This window comes from Staurois parvus, unplaced genomic scaffold (assembly GCF_062004578.1).
Source record: "Staurois parvus isolate SC_StPar_1 unplaced genomic scaffold, SC_StPar_1.0 ptg000258l, whole genome shotgun sequence".
Taxonomy (NCBI): domain Eukaryota; kingdom Metazoa; phylum Chordata; class Amphibia; order Anura; family Ranidae; genus Staurois; species Staurois parvus.
This window is the reverse complement of record NW_028318054.1, coordinates 5197575-5217699: the sequence shown is the minus strand read 5'-3', so window position 1 is coordinate 5217699 and position 20125 is coordinate 5197575. Positions and strand designations below refer to the sequence as shown.

Below are 20125 nucleotides of genomic sequence, written 5' to 3'. Positions count from 1 at the left end.
GCTGGTAATGCCTGGGAGTGGTGACCTATAGTCTTCAATGGCCCATCTGTTGTTGGTGCCCCCCCCCCCTCCGCTGCAGTAGCGCTGGCTGACGCAGGGGAGCAGGATCACATGATGGGACTGGAGAGGCCTAAAAATAGGTACGTAGATACTGTACATCTTTCTTACACAAGTTATTCAGCATAGGTGTTAAGACAGGGACAGGACAGTTTTAAGGCTAGTTAGGATTTAAAGACTTTAGTTGGGCCCAGAGTAAATGTCCTTTTTACTCAATTAAAGCTAATGCATGGTAAATGCAAAATATATTTATGTATTAACTCCTAAATTTCAGTTCCAAGGGTAGTCCTACACAACAGTCATAAATACATTAAATTATGGTAAAAGATCTTACATTAAGATATGAATACAAAAAAACTAGATTTCCAGCACTTTCTGATCAGAAACTGCCTCAGTTGTTCAGTTACATCTTAGAAGCCTTCCCCTCAGTAACCTGTTCAAACAATCCAAGGCCACTAAACATCAGCTAACCAGGAAGCACTGTACAATAAATGATTTTATATTCATCTTTTCAATTAGATCTATTTTTTTGAACTTTTCATCTACTTTGTGGGGTGACTCCTTTGACATTGTTTACCTAGACATTCGGTCTGCCTTACAGAAAAACTCCACTGCAGAGAGATACAGATTTTTTTTTGGTTTCCCACACATCTGACATTTGGAGCCATAGAAATCCCCAAAACAGTATTTTTCTCCACACGTAGAGATGATGTTTTTCTTAAAATAGATTGAGTATTATGTAGTGAGTATTATAAGATTAAAGCAGTCATAAGGAGATTTTTTTTGTATCCAATAACGCATGGTAGTTAATACAAGTGCTCAGATGACAAACCACTGCCATAAAAACCATGACAAGGTTGTTCATTAAAAAAACGGTATCACTGTGCTACAATTTTTGTTTACAACTTAAGAATCAGACAGCCAAGGCACATTTAATGTGTCTACAGACAGAATATGCTCTATGATGCCACTGTGTACAGTTTGAGCAGGAAGCTTCCATAAGTCTGTAGACCCTACTTAAAAATGGCAGCCTTCCTCTGCCCAGTCCTTTTCAGATGGGGCCAGCTAGATTTTTACTGGGCTTTGGTACTTTTTTCCCAATAAGAGAGGCCACTACTGAGGGCGTTTGCAATATGACCCCCCCCCCCCCTTCCACACAGGCACAGCATAGCCTGCCATTAAAAATGGCAGCCTTCCTCTGCCCAGCCCTTTTCAGATGGGGACAGCTAGATTTTTACTGGGCATTGGTACTTTTTTCCCAATAAGAGAGGCCACCACTGGAGGTGTTTGCAATGTGACCCCCCCCTTTCCACCCAGGCACAGCATAGCGTAAACGTGCATTCTGGCATCATTATCTCACATTATTCAGATCAGCAGGAGAATAATGCAGACATGGCTGGACCCCACTGAAATTGTGTAGGTAGATTGCTAAATTCCCAATAACTTTCCAATTGTCTTCCTTTTGAATTTGTTTTTGTTGCAAAATGTATTTAGTGGTCATAGAAATGCATTCAGCTGCTAATATTGCATTTGGCTAGTTTAAGTCTTGTTTTTATATTTATATTAAAAACAAGTACCTCTTCCTTGTTCCACAAACAGTAAAACAAAATGATTAATCCAACTACTGTTCAGAAAAAATACAGATCTACAAATACCTTTTATGTTTCTACTATACAGTATAAAACAGGTTGTAGTAATAAAACCTTTTATGCTACATCATTTGGTGGTTGTGAAGTTTCTGCAATTTGGGAAATGGGCTTTCTGATGCAGAGATGCACATGCACAGCTTGGAAGTCAGTGTTCCATGAAACCAGGCTTTTTCTAAATGGCAATTTATTTTTTACCATTTTGTACATTTCTACACTGAAACCCATTCCTGTGCTCATTGTATATTCAGTCTGTTTATTCATTACTGTTAATAACGATAGAAAATGGTTTATGGATGGATGTTATGCCCATTTCTTGATGGATGAGCATATGTTTTACTGCAGATATGGTTTATTTATGGGGTTGAACTCATTACTTTAAGATTTTTACTGAAGGCAGTTATAGGCTGGATGATGAAATGGTTAATATTTAAATAAGAATTGGTTCATCTCAAAATGTTTTAGGCTGCCAAGGCTGTCTCTTACTTTAAGTCATTAACCCATAGCATGTATGCTGCAAATTATATAAGAACTCCAGATTTGGAGCTGGCTCAATGGCTCATAAAGTACTAAATACAGAGACAGCCAGATAACCAGCATACTCAGAAGGTTGATAATGGCAGTCCACGTATTTTGTTCTTCATGGGTTTCCTTTAAAACTCAATTCCAACATTAAATTAAAGCACCACATTAAAGCAACTAATTCCATTTGCTCCCACACTACTTACTGGAAAAAAATCTTCCAAATAGTGCTCAGGGACCTCCATTCTCCTCTGGATTTCCTGTCCAGTGGTGGCCTATGGGCAGAGCAGCGCACGCACGCCACACAAAAGTCACATCTGTGCACTGCCAGCACTGGCAGGATGGATGATGACTACACTTCTTGTACATCAGGGCACTAAAGAGGGTGGAGTCTAGACTGCCAGTGTGCCAACTTCTAGGAAGAGTGAAATTGGGCGTAATTTAACCTGCAAGTGGGGAGACAGTTACCGGACTAAACAGAGTTGCTGTGGCATACAGCACCAGAGGTAAGGTGGGTATTGCAGCAAAAAACATTTTTTTAATGTTTTTTTTGCCAAAACTGTATGTTCAGCACTTCAGTTATAACAAAAATAATTCCTTCATTCACTGGACAGGAATGTTCTCACATGGGCCATAGGCATAACTGTCAGGTTATACAGAATGGTAGCCAGGTGACTTTCATCATAAATCTATCAAATGGTGCAAGAAAGAGGTGATGTGTTTGTACTTTCCTCAACATGAGGCATCAAACCAGAACAGTTAAAGAAGCAAAACGTCCTTCTCTTCTCAACTTCTATTTAAAAAAAATAAAGCATCTACAATGGGACCTTTTATTTTGCATGCTGCACATCAGAAGGCATACCTCTCTAATTGACAATGTTAAGCCCAGTACATCAAGCAAACTGCAAACATATTCTCATCAATATACTTTAAACAATGTATATGTATTATCTCTTCTCTCTTTGAGAGAAGTTTGTTTGGTGTAATTATACCTGGAGCTATCTTCCCATCTTGTGCAGCTGGGCCGTCTTTGAGAACATTTTTCACCTGCAAAAACTCATCTGGTCTGTCTCCTCCAATAATGGTGAATCCAAATCCCATTGCACTTTTCTTTAGAGATGTGCGCAATGTTGCTCCCTTTAGCAGTGCTGGATCTCTGGTGAATGGGGACTTGTCAGGCTCTGAAGGAGACACAAATTACACCAATGGGAAAAAAAAGAGATGAATTTAGAATAAACAGTGCTTAACTGCAGTATATCATACTGCTACAAATGAATATTGTAAATACCCTTAACAGGAATTATTGTTTCTTCAGGCTGAGGGAGACCCAACTGGCCAAGCTGCTTCTTTCTTTTAGCTTCGAGAACTGGATTTTCAAATTGCGTTTTCTGGTTTATATGGCTATTTAAAAAAAAAAAAAAAGAAAACGTCAGTCCAAAATACAAGTGTAAGTTATAAACATTAGAAGTAAGCTCACCTATGCCATAATGAAATAATTTGACACTCATATGCTTCATAAACATCATAAGAGGAGTACTACTTTTTTCCTGTTTTGAATAGGTTTGCATTTGCAACCGGCAGTCGGAAACTCCTATGCACATACTGTATTGATTTTATACTGATACAGATTTTCATACCGTATTCTATATGCCAAAGATGACTTTTTTGGCAGTCTTTCAGCAATAAACCAGCTGTTCACCCCATCTGACATATGTTATCCTTTAAAAAGGGCCATTCTACACACAGCTGGTGCTGTGGGGCGCTGAACCACCCACCCTATGTCTTCTTAGTGGTGTTCAACCTACTAAAAATAAGGGTGTCCCTTAACATCACCAAACGGCAGCACAAAATATTCACTGCAAATATAACTACAGAACTGTAGTCAGAGATTGCAGACACGTAACAGGAGATGATCAAAACTGAGGCCATTGTTTAAGATATGGTCAGAGACTGCAGATATGTAACAGGAGTAGGTCAGAAACTGAAGCCATGCTACAAGAGATAGTCAGAAATGGCAGACATGTTACAAGAGATGGACGGACACTGGGGACATGTTTCAAGAGACAGTTATAGGCTAATATTGCACGAGACTGCTAGAAATCACTATTTTTGTCTCTTTGCAAATCAGTGCTCCTGCACTATTGTACCCTACAGCAGCTTCACAAATTACTTGCACCACATTTTATATTTTGTTCAGCGAGATACATTATAAAAGATTATAGGAAATAAAAAAATTATAAAGTGAATGATAAAAATACAAAGTGAATAGGGATGGACAGCACAAAAATAAACCAATTTAACTACTAAAGGAAGGAAAAAGAAAACTTCTGCTTCACTGGCATGAGTAAGCACCAAAACAGGTGCTTACTCGGTAGGAGCCCCTAGGGCCACTTAGTAGATGCCAAAATGCATCATTATTATACAGGGTTTATATAGCGCCAACAGTTTGCTCAGCGCTTTACAATATAACGTGAGACAATACAGCAACAGTACAGTTCAATAGAAGAGGGATAGGAGGGCCCTGCTCCACGGAACTTACAATCTAGGAGCATGGAGACCATGGGCCACAGGTTGGCTAATGAGGTCTTATATGCACTGTATGCTCTACCTCTTAGCCTGCTCCCCAATTCTTGGCTCTTTTCATTCCTACTTTGGACCTCTGGGTGTGTCTTCTGCTCCTGCTGCATTCTCCAGAACATACAATAAATAACAGTTTTGGCAAAAAAAACCCTGCATTTTCATTGTAATCATAGCAGCAGGAATTGCACATAATATATTGTTTTACTCAATGATCCCATCTCAGAGGTCCCTGTACTCATAAATCTGCTTCCCAGCCAACCTACCCTCACTTCCCAGCTGAAAGTGGAGGAGTGAGGCAGGGGGAGCCTAAACATTCTATGTTGCTGCTTGGTGTCTGAGAACCCAACACAAGAAAAAAAAAACAGATTTCTAAACTGTGACACACAGAGAAAACAGCAACTTTATCTTGTCCAGGACACTCATCATCAGGGTTGTGGATAAGGGGGTACCACCAATCCTCCTGTACGGGGCCCAGGCCAGCAGGGGGGCCCGTGCAGTTGGGATAATTGGATGTGGGCAGGGAGGGTGATCAGCACGAATTACTGGAACTGTCCCCTGAAGGGCTCTTCCTGCAGCAGCTGAAAGCTGGATTCTTCTCCTCTCCCTCCAAGCTGCTACAGAGATAGTCATACAGGGGATCAGTTCCAGTAATTGCTACCCCCTCCCCCCTGATGCACCCATCACCCTCCCTGTGCACCATACCTTTCCCCCTGCTGCCCAAGCACCCCCTGCGTGCCCCCACCCCCTGCAGTGCTGCCGGCTTCCCTCCTCTGCCTCCCACCGGCAGCTGCAAGTACACAATAGGAATCTTCAGAATGGAGAGTGGGGATGGGTCTGGTAAATATGTCCCATTTACCAGCCCCTTTCTTTCCTGAATGGACACAATGAGTGATTGGTACCGATCACTCACTGTATTTATTCAAAACTGAAGCATCATAAACTCTGTTTGTTTTTTTGCTTGTTTTTTTTTAGAGGGGGCCCTGTCCGGTCAGCTCTATGGGGTCCTGTGGTTTCTAACAGCAGCCCTGCTCACCACTATAAACAGTGCAAGATACCCCTTCTTCACATCCTTTGAAAGTCAGTTTTTGAAATTATTGTATATTTTTGCTTTCAACTAGTGTGATCATAAAATCTGCTTAGAAATGAATCTTGAAAACAAATGATTTCACAAAACAGCTTTCTTTTTCATCTTTAGTAAAATCCAATATGTTTACGCACATGGAAAATATAAAAATCCCCAAACACTTGGAGGAATTGTAAATGTGCATAGAATAAAAACAAATCTGTCATATGTAAAGTACAGGAGTCTGACTTCTTATCAAGGTTAAACGCTACCCCATCCTACCACTAATCTCCATCCTCTGTCTGTTATCAATCAAATGAAGAGCCTTCATTGGCCACAAAGGCTTTGGTATTTCAAATTTAAATGACAGAAACAATGTTTTGAATCAGGAAGGCGAGGATTAAACTATATAAAACCAATTTTTATTTTCACCATCTGTTTGCCATTGGGGGTCATTTCCTGTCACTCCCTGTCCTGTACATACAACAGAAAGTGAGAGGAAATCTTTCCACAGCAAACTAAATTTCCTCTTGGGCTTGGTTCACAGTATTGTGAGCCACATTGGCCGTGTTTGCTCAGGCACAACAGCCCATTTATTTGAATGGGCTGCGGTGCCCGCCTTTCCGCACAAAAAAGCTGCATGATCTTTTTCACCATGCAGTTTCTTGCGGTTCCCGCACCTGCAATCGCGCTGTGGGCTGAGATGCGTGGAGGTGCCATTCAGAATGAATGGCAGCCCCGCGTATCTCGTAAGAGCAGCGCGATGTGGGTGCGGGAACAGATGCCATTCCCGCAATTAGCCCACATAGTGTGAACCGAGCCTTAGCTGTCACAGGAACAGGTGTCCTCATTAGAAGATTTTTCCCTCTTTACCTGTTCTGGTCTTGAATTGTCCCCCACTTTCACTCCTCCTGGAAATGATCACCAGGAGAAATGGGGAACGGGGGAAGACAGTAGAGACAAAGACATCAATAAGAAAAAAAAAAAACCTGTCAGGGTTTAACACTTCAAATGTCCATTAGTATGTAGACCCTACCCTACAATGGCAGCTTTCCTTTTACTAGTGCTTTTTAGATGGGACCAGTTAGACTTTTACCAGGGCAAGCGCTATTTTGTTCATAGTAAGAGAGGCCACCAATGAGGGCGTCTGCAAAGTGATTCCAACTCCACAGGTGCAGCATAGCGGAAACATGCATTCTGATATCATTATCTCACATTATACAGATGAGGATAATGCATACATGGAGTTACCTGAATGACAGCAGAGTAATCCAATGCAGAGCATTGGGCATCAAATGCAGAACCTAAGACCTGATTAGAACAAAGGACATCCGATCAGCTGCACTTCAAACAATCCACTTTATTGAACCAAGATAAAACCAATACAGAGAGCAGAAATACAGTGCTGGACTGGCAGGTAAACGTGTTTCACGCTAAAGACAGCGCTTATTCATTACCTCAAGACCTGATTAGTTGTGATCAAAAAGGTGGGGATGAATTCACTCGAAATTCTGTAGGTAGCTGGATGAGTTCCCCATCATTTTCCATCCATTCTAATTTTTTTCCTTTTTTAAAAAAATGTTGTTTACCAAGAAAAGCCTGTATTAAAGCCTAGGTCTAATTTCAGTCATCACTAGATAAAAGGAACTGATCTAAAGACAACTGCAGGTACTTGCAAGCACCAAAAGGTGCTCAATAATTTAAAGGTTATATTAGTTTACACCCTTTGGTGAACAAGGCAGAATGATTTTAAAATACACTGATGTAACTAATGGTTCATGTAATTGCTTAAACACAAAAGAAAATACTATGGTTATTAAACCTAATCTGGGTACTCATATCCAATTGGTTTTTCTAGTCACCCAACAATTAAATGTAGATGTGCCATGAGAAACCATAATTTTGCATGCACCAGGTACACTCTCATTCATCACTAAATGCAGCAAAGAAAAATACTAATTACACACAATATGCAATTAGGGAGTCTTCTGCAGGACATAAATCATTTAACCTTAACATCAGAAGACCAGGTACGACAAAATACATTTATGTTACCAGATATGACACAAACATACACTCACATCACACTGCTACATTAAAAAATTCTAGTTGTTGGCTAATTACAGCAGAATTTTCCTGACATGTCACCAAATACAGAAAAACAGTGAGTTAATCTAGCGTGCTAGGTTTCTCTGATTCCTAGGATCTTCCTCTCACAAAGCTGTCACTATGACTCGCACTTTCAAATTAAGAAGCCTCCCCAGATATTTCTACAAGCAAATGACTGCAGCAATTACACATTTAGCAGTTCTTGAAACTTGAAAGGTTTTACCTTTCTTGAAAAAGAACATTAACCATTTCTTTAAAAACTACCATCAGCAAACATGCTGAAAGTTGAAAAACCAGTGGAGTAAAGACCATCAACAGACTTAATAAGTAAAAGGGATGACAGATATGGTCAAATGCCAGAGAAACACACATCCACAAATCAGTTCTAGGTCGTTTATATAGTACACCTACAGAAAAGTTGAGATGCAGTTGTCGACATAAACCCAAATACCAGACATCATTTTTCGAGTGAATTCATCCCCACCTTTTTGATCACAACTAATCAGGTCTTGCGGTAATGAATAAGCGCTGTCTTTAGCGTGAAACACGTTTACCTGCCAGTCCAGCACTGTATTTCCACTCTCTGTATTGGTTTTATCTTGGTTCAATAAAGTGGATTGTTTGAAGTGCAGCCGATCGGATGTCCTTTATTCTAATCAGGTCTTAGGTTCTGCATTTGATGCCCAATGCTCTGCATTGGATTACTCTGCTGTCATTCAGGTAACTCCAGAAAGTGCTCTATATGCTTGCTGTCTGACCATCAAGTATGAACTTTTGCAACGTAATGTAATTTGTTGAGAGCCTGAAACTAGTAGAGATTATTTAATTGATATAATTTCTTTAAAATATTTACCATTGTTGAAGCAAACCTGACCTTCCCGAAAAAAATATTCCAAAACAATTGCATTGAAGGGACTTTGTGGTGCATACAAGTACCAGGCCATTGTAAGGCTTCAAAAACTAAACAAATCCATCAGAGAGATAGCAGCAACATTAGGAGTGGCCAAATCAACTGTTTGGTACATTCTGAGGAAAGAAGAATGCACTGGTGAGCTCAGCAACATAAAAAGGCATGGACATCCATGGACGACAACAGTGGTGGATGATCGCAGGATCCTCTCTATGGTAAAGAAAAACTCATTCACAACATCCAGACAAGTGAAGGACACTCTCCAGGAGGTGGGCGTATCCTTGTCAAAGTCTACAATCAAGGGAAGACTTCACGAGAGCAAATACAGAGGGTTCACCACAAGGTGCAAACCATTCATAAGCCTGAAGAATAGAAAAGCCAGATTAGACTTTGCCAAAAAAAACTAAAAAAGCCAGACCAGTTCTGGAAAAGCATTCTTTGGACGGATGAAACTAAGATTAATCTGTACCAGAATGACGAGAAGAAAAAAGTGTGGCAAAGTCTTGGAACAGCTCATGATCCAAAGCACACAACGTCATCTGTAAATCTTGGTGGAGGCAGTGTGATGGCATGGGCATGCACGGCTTCCATTGGCACTAGGTCATTGGTGTTTATAGATGATATGACAGAAGCAGCCGGATTAATTCTGCAGTGTTTAGAGATATACTGTCAGCCTAGATTCAGCCAAATGCAGAAATGTTGATTGGACGGCTCTTCACAGTACAGATGGACAATGATCCAAAATACACTGCAAAAGCAACCCAGAAGCTTTTGAAGGAAAAGAAGTGGAATATTCTGCAATGGCCTGAGTCAATCACCTGATCTCAACCCAATTGAGCATGCATTTCACTTGCTGAAGGCAAACTAAAGGAAGAAAGACCCACAAACAAAGAACTGAAGACAGCTGCAGTTAGAGCCTGGCAAAGCATCAGAAAGGAGAAAGCCCAGTCTATGGTAATGTTCATGGGTTCCAGACTTCAGGCAGTCATTGCCAGTAAAGGATTCTCAACAAAACATTAAAAATGAACATTTTATTTATGATTATATTCATTTGTCCAATTACATTTGGGCCCCTAAAAATGGAGAGACTGTGTATAAAAATGGTTGCAGTTCCTAAAATTTGTACTTGATATTTATATTCAACCCCTTGAATGAAAGCTGAAAGTCTGCACTTGAAATTCATTTGGATTGTTTCATTTTAATTTATTCTGGTGGCATACAGAGCCAAAAGTATGAAAATTGTGCCTGTGTCCAAATATATATGGACCTAACTGTATATACAAGATCTTTGACAAACCCAGTCATGTTTAGCTAGTGAAGAAAAAATAAGAAAGTGAGCGCTCTCACATCAGCAGCCAATGCACCCAAGGTAATCACAGCAAAACCTTCAAAGATACACAAATAATAAGAAGTGCGGCGCTAATAAATATCATATGAGATCTGTGGACCCATATATGTCTCAGATAATCTAAAAACACAATATGATATATAACATTGGGCAAAAATAATGACCAGTGAGATAAATGGTAATGTCCAAGCGAATAAACGCAGGATCTTGCATAGAAGCTAGTAAGCCCAGGATCAAACGGTAAAATTGCTCACTCACCGGACGTGCTATACAAAAGCGCATATGTAGTATGACCCCTGGAAATCACTCATCAGGCGGGTACAGTGGGTAACCATCCGGGAACAGACGATCTTGGTATAATGGACAGCTTCCAGATCCAGAAATCCCCTTTAGACTAGGTGAATAATGAGTGAGGAACTCCCTACGGTGGCCAAGATGCGTAGTAAGATGTCCTAAAATTTGTTAGCTCCAGATAGGAGCCAAAAAACACCTCATAGTGTAGTAGGTAAGATCAAAAAACATTTATTTCCAAAAATATAATAATTAAGAACAGGGCAGAGACACTGAACCAGTGAATGATAAAAAAGTGTAACTGACCAAAAGAAATATGGCCGCCGGGCCTCCTCGTGGCTCCGGGCGGCTAAGATGTCACGCTCTGCTGGCTCCTCCTAAGGCCTTTCGTGCTCCAGCACATCATCAGAGGGGAGGCCAACAGCAGCATGACAGACCTCTCTCCCTATATAGCGTTATGCGGCAATCGAGCGTGCGCAGATCGGCGCCGCCATTTTGTCGTGGTCGGCACAAGTGCGCATGCGCGGCTCAGCGGGCGCCATTTTGCCAAAGGTCTGAAATCATATTTCAGACAAATGCATTATAAACGCACATTGAAAAAAATCATTAATTATGGCTATGAACACGGAATCTTAAATAAAAAGGAGAAAGCTTTTCTCATTCCAATTGCACCCAAATTATCCATTTTATATATACTTCCAAAGATTCACAAGAATCCCACAAAACCCCCGGGACGTCCAATAATAAGCGGTATAGGATCCCTTTGCTCAAAGGTGGGCGAATATATCGATCATTTCCTGCAACCTTTAGTAGTACAAACGCCTGCTTACCTTAAAGACACCAAAGAGGTACTCAATCTAACTAAAGATTTTACAACATCAGCAGATACTTTTCTTGTAACGGCAGACGTCGCCTCACTATATACTAACATCAAACATGGTGATGGAATGGAAGCAGTTGACTATTACTTGTCATATCATAGTAATTTGCCGGCTATACAGAAAGAGTTTATTCTCCAATTGCTTGATTTTGCAATAACCAATAATTATTTTTGGTTTAATAAGACCTATTATTTGCAGATCAAAGGTGTAGCAATGGGGGCCAAGTTTGCCCCCAGTCTCGCTAATCTTTTTATGTTGAGATGGGAGGAGGACATCATTTACGCCAGAGATTGGCCCGAGTTGGCACTCTATGGGCGATATATTGATGATGTCCTCCTCCTATGGAATGGCAGTGAGGAATCACTTGTGAATTTTTTTGGAACATTAAATAACAACACACATAATATAAGTTTAACATATGTGTATAGTAAATCGCAAATAAACTTCCTGGATCTTACACTCTCTAATGTAGAAGGAAAGATAATTACGGAGTCTTTTTTCAAGTCCACGGATTGCAACAGCTATATCCCTATGCACAGCTGTCACCATCCTTCCTGATTAGCGAACATTCCACGGGGTCCATTTACTAGGATAAGACGTAACTGTACCAGCCTGGACACGTATTATTCCCAGGCTATGATCTTGAAAGAAAGATTCATGGAAAAGGGTTACAGTAGTAGTAGTCTGATGGAAATAATACAGTTGGTTGCAGACTCCGATAGGGATACTATGCTACAGGACAACCGCAGACCTATTTAAACCAGAGTCTGCCCATTCGTTACTACTTATAATATACAACATAAAGCTATCAGTGGGTTGATTAAGAGAAATTGGGATATTTTACTTACCGATCCAATCTTGAGTAACATCTTGCCTGAACGACCTGAAATTATGTTTAGGAAAGCTGCATCTATTAGGCATAATTTAGCCCCCAATGTGATAGACCCCCCAACCCGTATCTCTCTGTTTTCTGACATGAAAGGGTTTAGTCCATGTAATAGATGTGTGATCTGCAGATGTGACAATACCAGGAAACGCAGGATCACTGAGTTTATATCACACACAACAGGCAGAACATATGTTATCAAGAATTTTATTTCCTGTTATAGTAGATATGTTGTCTATTTACTTCAATGCCCCTGTCTAAAACAGTACGTGGGATGCACCACAAGGCGGTTAAGGGACCGCTTGCGAGAACACGTGGCAAACATCAGAAAAGGGTATAAGGATCATTCCTTATCAAACCATTACAGAATACATCATAATATGGATCCCACTTCCCTTAAGTTTACTGCTATTGATGTCGTCACTCCCCATTGGAGGGGTGGGAATAAAACATGTGCGGTGTCCCAGGCAGAAACAAGATGGGTATATGAGCTGGGTACTTTATACCCACTGGGACTTAACATTGAAATTGACGTTAATAGTTTTATCGCTAATAGTTAATTATATTATAACAATATTGGGACTCGCCTTATTATCTTTCTTGGTCTAGGTTTATTCCTTTTACTTCCTATTATTAGTGATATTTCACTGTGGGTGACGCCTTTCCATCTTTACTTTATTTTTATTGTTATCTTATTTTTTGCTATCTTTAATGGTACTATGATCTAGGCTCGCATTTACGAATCTTACTATTATTGATTAAAAATCATTATTGCCATCTGCAGCGGTCACTGTGAATTGTACTAATTAATTATAATAACCATTCATGGTGGTTTCTCAGTGCTAAACATGAGCGCTGGGTTGTCTTTTGATGTGTAGGGAGTACACATTTATATAATTTTTATATTTTTATATATATATTTTTTATTTAAAGTATGCCAGTAACATTATGACAGTTCTTGATATGGACTTTAAAATGGGGATTTCTTTTTTATTTTATTTTATTGTATTTTATTGCATTTCACATTTTTGGTGTTACATTTCATATGTGTGTACCTGTAATATATTTTTCATATTGTCTATTATTTATTATCTCATATTGGGCACTTACCTGTGTATTTGTGAATATTGATTATCATTGAGTGACATAATGTGAACATTTGTGTGTTGTTTATAACGACATAAGTAAGATAATATATTATGATGTTGCTGCCAGATCAACTGGCGCTTTTGTTCGCATTTTGAGTTTGGCTGCTATTTTTCTGACTATGTCTAATGTGATATTTGTGTATTTATCCTGACCTTCAGTAAAATGGCGCCTAAAAAGTGACCCCTTGCGAGTGGTAACAACATCATTACACTGTTGGTGTTGTACCATATGCACTATTAAAGAGTGTGCTCAAGGTCTGGATTCGGTGGGATCGGCTATGGTAGGCTGTGGTGACATAGTATTGCCATAGGTGAGAGGGCTGTCTGAAATATGATTTCAGACCTTTGGCAAAATGGCGCCCGCTGAGCCGCGCATGCGCACTTGTGCCGACCACGACAAAATGGCGGCGCCGATCTGCGCATGCGCGATTGCCGCATAACGCTATATAGGGAGAGAGGTCTGTCATGCTGCTGTTGGCCTCCCCTCTGATGATGTGCTGGAGCACGAAAGGCCTTAGGAGGAGCCACCAGAGCGTGACATCTTAGCCGCCTGGAGCCTCGAGGAGGCCCGGCGGCCATATTACTTTTGGTCAGTTACACTTTTTTATCATTCACTGGTTCAGTGTCTCTGCCCTGTTCTTAATTATTATATTTTTGGAAATAAATGTTTTTTGATCTTACCTACTACACTATGAGGTGTTTTTTGGCTCCTATCTGGAGCTAACAAATTTTAGGACATCTTACTACGCATCTTGGCCACCGGAGGGAGTTCCTCACTCATTAGCTGTCCATTATACCAAGATCGTCTGTTCCTGGATGGTTACCCACTGTACCCGCCTGATGAGTGATTTCCAGGGGTCATACTACATATGCGCTTTTGTATAGCGCGTCCGGTGAGTGCGCAATTTTACCGTTTGATCCTGGGCTTACTAGCTTCTATGCAAGATCCTGCGTTTATTCGCTTGGACATTATCATTTATCTCACTGGTCATTATTTTTGCCCAATGTTATATATCATATTGTGTTTTTAGATTATCTGAGACATATATGGGTCCACAGATCTCATATGATATGTTTAGCTAGTGGCATGGCCAATGAGCACTAGGTCATTGTGCACTTTGTGACCTCCTTCCATCCAATCTTTTCTAGCAAGCAGTCAGACAACCAGGTATACATTGCCAAATATTTTGTCTCACTGAGATAAAGAAAAAGTCAGGAGAGTCTAAAAATGAAGTGCAAACTACATGAACATACAGTACATGCATAGGCAATATAGTGTTGCATTTTTGGGTATCAAAAAACAACCAATCAGGTGCCAGACAATGCTTGCGAACCCAACATTTATAATATCACTAAAGCCTATTTTGGTTTAGTTAAAGTTACATAAATACAGTTTGTAGTTATTTGGACTTTAAAATGAACATAAAGAGAAAAAGGAATAATCAAAACATTCACTTGAACTACTTATCATATTGTGGAGGATATTAACAAGTGCTGAAAACAGAACCCAAGATAAGACTTTGTTGATGAGCTATTGCATTGTTTTGCATGAAAGTAGAACGACTTGTGAGGGTCAGTCGCTGAACCCATTTCATTACTTGTTCTCAACGCAATAAATTCTGCACGTTTAATTCCTATCCCAAGCGTCTAAAAAAGCAGCAGGAAATTACGGCTTCTCGCTGCACTGTCTGCTCTGAGCTTCTTCTCTCAGAGGTAGTTAAATATTCATAGACAGGCTACAGAGACAACCCGATCAAACACTTCAGCCAATTCAGTATTAGTCCGACAACCAAGCCACAGGCAACATGTAGCACACAGCTGAATTTTAAGCTTTTCTCTTTTTTTTTTGGTTCAATTTTACATGGCAAGCTTTCCCATCCATCTGCAATGAAACCTTTGCATTCCCAAGATGCTCAAGCAAATCAACAACAGTAAGAAATGCAAAACAAAAAGTCAGTTATAGTGTTTGGCCAATTGAGCCTTTCAGTTGATGGCTACAACTACATTTGGGTTACGTAAATTATATTCTAAATTTGTGATATGAGCATGCTCTTTGAAGTGTGCATTAATGAAAGGATAAATGTGATTTTAATTAAAAAAAATTAAACATTTCCCGCTGGCTCTTCTCTTAAAAGTAATAAAAGTAATAAAAGATAAAAACGCGGCCTGCGATCTATTTAACAGCCCAAACGTCACAATGTTCTGGTATCCATGACAACGGGCAGCCTAGGCGGAGTCATGTAGACTGGAAGACCATTATACATCAGGCTAGGCTGTGGTATGTGTTACTAAGAAAAAACTGTATGTGTTACTGCCTAGGCAAACAGATATAAATGTCTGTAAGGTTCCATTTACTATTTCTAGGAGGGTTTTTTTTTTTTTTTTTAGCTCTAAACAATAGTTGCTCACTAAAGTGCATTTACAATTATTCTTTTTTTAGGACTGAGTAAGGAAGAGTAAGGAAGAGCCCCTGTCAGGCTTTTATTGTTGTATTGCCACTGGGGAAATTCACCCCCATATTTTTTTTTATATAAAGTTGTATCACTAGGACTGAAATTGAAGGAAAATCAAAAATTGGAACAGGAAAAGAAAGAATGTTCCAGTGAGGAAATTTGTTTCAGTGACAACTGTCTAGGATTTCCACAGAACATCAAAAATGAAAGAAACTCTCCTTAATGGGACACACCACTTGAAGACCAATGATATATCAAGTGCGTGACTGGTCGGCAAGTAGTTAATAAAAGAAAAAGAAAAAGAAAGGAAAATGGAAAAAAAGCTGGGAGTTTTATCTATTCTTCACTACTCTATCCAAAAATAAACTAAAACAGATACATTTACATTTAGATTGAAAAAGCTTGTGATGATACTTTTTTTTAATACATATATTAGCACCAGATGTAAGTGGAAGCCAAATAATTTTTAGAGAAAGTTATAGCATAGGAAAAACATTCTTATTTCTCACCTAGAGTCTCTGTGGATTATGTTCTCATAAACTGGAAAGCACATTTCTCATTAAAACATGGGGTTTCTTGGCTTCTCTACATGGTATTTTTTTTGTCCTGGGGCAAAATATCCATTTGATCCCTGTATTTAAATAGTCTTTGTTATCATTTGTATAGCAGTAGCCTTAAGATTAAACCCACTTTTGTTAAAAAAAAAGTAACCCTCTCTATGACATTTTCAGATTCCTATCTGCTTCTGTTTTGTAGATACTAAAGCAGGCTGTACACTGCATGAATTGCGGCTGCATACTACAAGCTCTGATGAAATTTGAGCAGCGTATGGCCAGGTCAGTTGATTGCTCAATTGACTTATGTCGAAGGAGCCTGTAGGGAAATTGCTGGCCAAACAGCACCTGCATCTAAATTACAAGATTACATCACAATTTCGTCCATTCACCTAAAAGACTTAAAAAAAAAAATCTACAAGTGTATGATCAGCTTAAGATAGGCCACTGGTGTGCCTTCTTCAAACAAACTGCTAGATGGGAGGGTCTGCATGCCATTAACATACAGTGAAGGAAATAAGTATTTGATCCCTTGCTGATTTTGAATGTTTGCCCACTCACAAAGAAATGATCAGTCTAAAAATCGAATGGTAGGTATATTGTAACACAGAGACAGAATAGCAACAAAAATTCAAAAGCAATGCATGTCTAACAAATTATGCACTGATTTGCATGTTCATGAGGGAAATAAGTATTTGATTCCCTTCACAAAACATGACTTAGTACTTGGTGGCAAATCCCTTGTTGGCAATCACAGAGGTCAGACGTTTCCTGTAGTTGGCCACCGGGTTTGCACACATCTCAGGAGGGATTTTGGGCCACTCCTCTTGGCAGATCCTCTTCAAGTCATTAAGGTTTGGTGGCTGATGTTTGGCAACTTGAACTTTCAGCTCCCTCCACAGATTTTCAATCGGATTAAGGTCTGGAGACTGGCTAGGCCACTCCAGGACCTTATTTCCTTCACTGTATATCAGTCTTAGGAGTTTACTTATAAATTTTTTTCACACAAGATTTACGCAACCTTCACGCAGAATTCACACATTTTGTAAATGTGTGAAAACTTTACAGACCCCTTAGTGTCGTAGATACCTAAACCTACTTCTTGGCATATCTGTGCAATTCCTTTGGCCAGTTTATCACACAAAAATAAATGAAAAGCCCACTGTCGTAATCCTCAGGACAAAATTGGGAATGCTGTAAAGTTTCTTTTAAACTCTGTTGTAGACCTATGTGAAAAGTAGTAAGCCAATCACACAAGTAAGAAGATATCTGTGCTCGTTCTACTATTTGATCTTTGTCCATATAGTGAAGGAGTTATTTAGGGTTTTTTTTTTATTATCCTTTTTATGTGTTCTGCAAACCAAGCGAAACACATCTCCACAACTGCCAATTTTTTGTAAAACCGGGGTATTCTTTTCAATGCTCACTTTCGTGAAATATGAACATTTAGCATTTTTACTCACAAGACTAAGGCTGATTTACTGTAAGATTTGAGAACATTCACACAAACTATGTGAAGATTCACTCCTATTATCCAATGATGTGAAAAGAACATTCCTGCTTACTACAATATACAATATATTGTGCTCAAATCCTTTAGTAAACCAGCCTCTGTTTACCTTTGTTTTGATTCTAATTTGAATCCAACTTCTGTATCTGGCAGTCTTCTAGATATCTCCTTACAGTTTTTTGGCAGCTGTGATGCTCTCCTGTGTATCATAGGCTAAAATAATCATATCATGCAAGGGGCATAACTACGGATCATAGGGCCATTTTTATGGGGCTCCCAGGGACCTCCCTACTGTAACTGAAACTAATATTGAGTATGTCTAAATCATGGACAGGCAGCAGGAAAGCTACCAGCAGTCATTACAATACTAGGGACCAATGCTGTGGATAGAAGATGTCCAGGAAGATGGGGATATCACAGCCAGTGAATTCACTTTTTGGCCCCTTGCACTTGGGGCCATCCAACTGCAGTGCGTTCCTCCTGGCGTTATGGTGTGCCAGGACTGTGAGACTGGTGTTCAGGCCCTGTGTTCCACACCTTCATCCCTGAATGCAAAGGATCCTAAACGCCGGTATAACTTACAGCATTCAGTCAAAACCTGCCATAGACTTTGACAGGCTGTTTGCAGCAGGGTTGGATGCTTCACACTGCCACACTGCACTTTTGCTAATGCGCAGCTAACCCACGCTTTCCCATAGACTTCTATTAGGTCCTGTGGATTTGGTTTGGTTTCATAAAGTGCACCAATACTCCAGCATGCTGCATCCTTGGTGCACTTTCTGATGTCCCAAAAACCACAGGAAATCATTGAAGTCTATGGGAAAGCACAGCTAACTGCACAAAAAACAATGATTAACTGGGTGTTGCCCAGAGCGCAAAGGGACCGCACCAGAGTGGAGTGAAGCTGCCCTATAATACCAGAAGGGATGGACTGTAGCTGGTCAGCCCTGTGTGCAAGTGACCTTAATCTTCATTTCCCAGCTGACCGCTCAATCCTCAGTTTCTCACCAATCTGTTTTCAGCATTTCAGACCTCATGGCCTAGGTATAAATTCAAAGCCTTGCCACATCAAGCATAATCACATATGAATTAAAACGCTCGTCATATTGCGCATCACTGCATGTTGACATACATTTCAGCGTGCAATGTATGGTGCATTTGACATGCATTTTCACTGATTTAAATGATAAACACACCCGACAAAAACACAAAAGTGTGAATCCTGCCTCAACGTGGGTCTCTTGCAAGCCTAGAATTTGAAAGTGTTGGCAGCTTTCTAAGTATGTCCCACTAAGTACATTCATGATCTCTTATTATTGATCATAGCTTGGTAAATGTGTAAGGATTTAAGACTTTTCCTGTAAAATGAGTGTTAAGTGATCCTGTTTTCAGCTCTGCCCTCTTTGAGCCCAATGCAGCTTCACCCATACACATAATGATAGGCAAGAGATCATAGATTACATGGTAGCATAATAGGTAGGATAAACGTGGGGATATCTGCAAATCAAACAGAGATGTAAGGCATATGTTTACTTTTTTTTATGCCAAGATTGGTTGTGCCTTTTCAATGAAAATGGGAGAAATGGTCATAACATTGGACAATCATGTCATCAAGTGTACAGCCCGTATGATGTGCTGGTTAGCTCTACAGTATATGCATAGCAATACTTTTTATTCAGCTTGTATTACCACTAGCAGATGTAAGTAGGGATATGCTAAATTTACCAATTTAAAGGGTAACAGCAGCAGAAGCATTGCAAAGAACACTATATTACTTTTTGTAGCGCACATAAATACATAAAACTTGTTAGCCATGAAAAAAATTCACCACGAGCCCTAACAACCCCAGATGAATAAAAACAAATAAAAAAAACATCTAAACCAAAAACGGCAGAAATCTATGATAAATATTATGGTAAACAAAACGTCTACCTCTTGTGGATAATTTATCGCAATTATCATTGTCATTATCATAATCAGGTTTTAATGGTGTCAAAGGCTAAGATCACCTTTTTTTTAAAAAAAAAGTAAACAAATAACTGCACATCTTTTTGCAGGTAAAAAAAAAAAGTGCATTTATTATTATTTTCATTACAGCCTGTAAAGCATTGCACCCGCGGTCAGCAGATCATGGGTGCAATGCCAGGATCCTGCAGACTCTCAGTAA

At 39.6% G+C, this 20125-nt stretch overlaps 1 protein-coding gene across 4 annotated transcripts in view; it reads right to left on the bottom strand.

Annotated features, from left to right (window-relative positions):
* MAGI3 (membrane associated guanylate kinase, WW and PDZ domain containing 3) overlaps nt 1–20125 on the bottom strand; it is a 489943-nt gene that overhangs the window by 104979 nt on the left and 364839 nt on the right. For all 4 annotated transcript variants that reach the window (XM_089681068.1, XM_089681065.1, XM_089681066.1 and 1 more), the window contains 2 exons: nt 3514–3626; nt 3218–3406 (listed from right to left, as the gene is read on the bottom strand). In XM_089681068.1, the coding sequence (XP_089537194.1) occupies nt 3218–3406; nt 3514–3626 (302 nt within the window). The remainder of the gene's footprint in view (nt 1–3217; nt 3407–3513; nt 3627–20125) is intronic.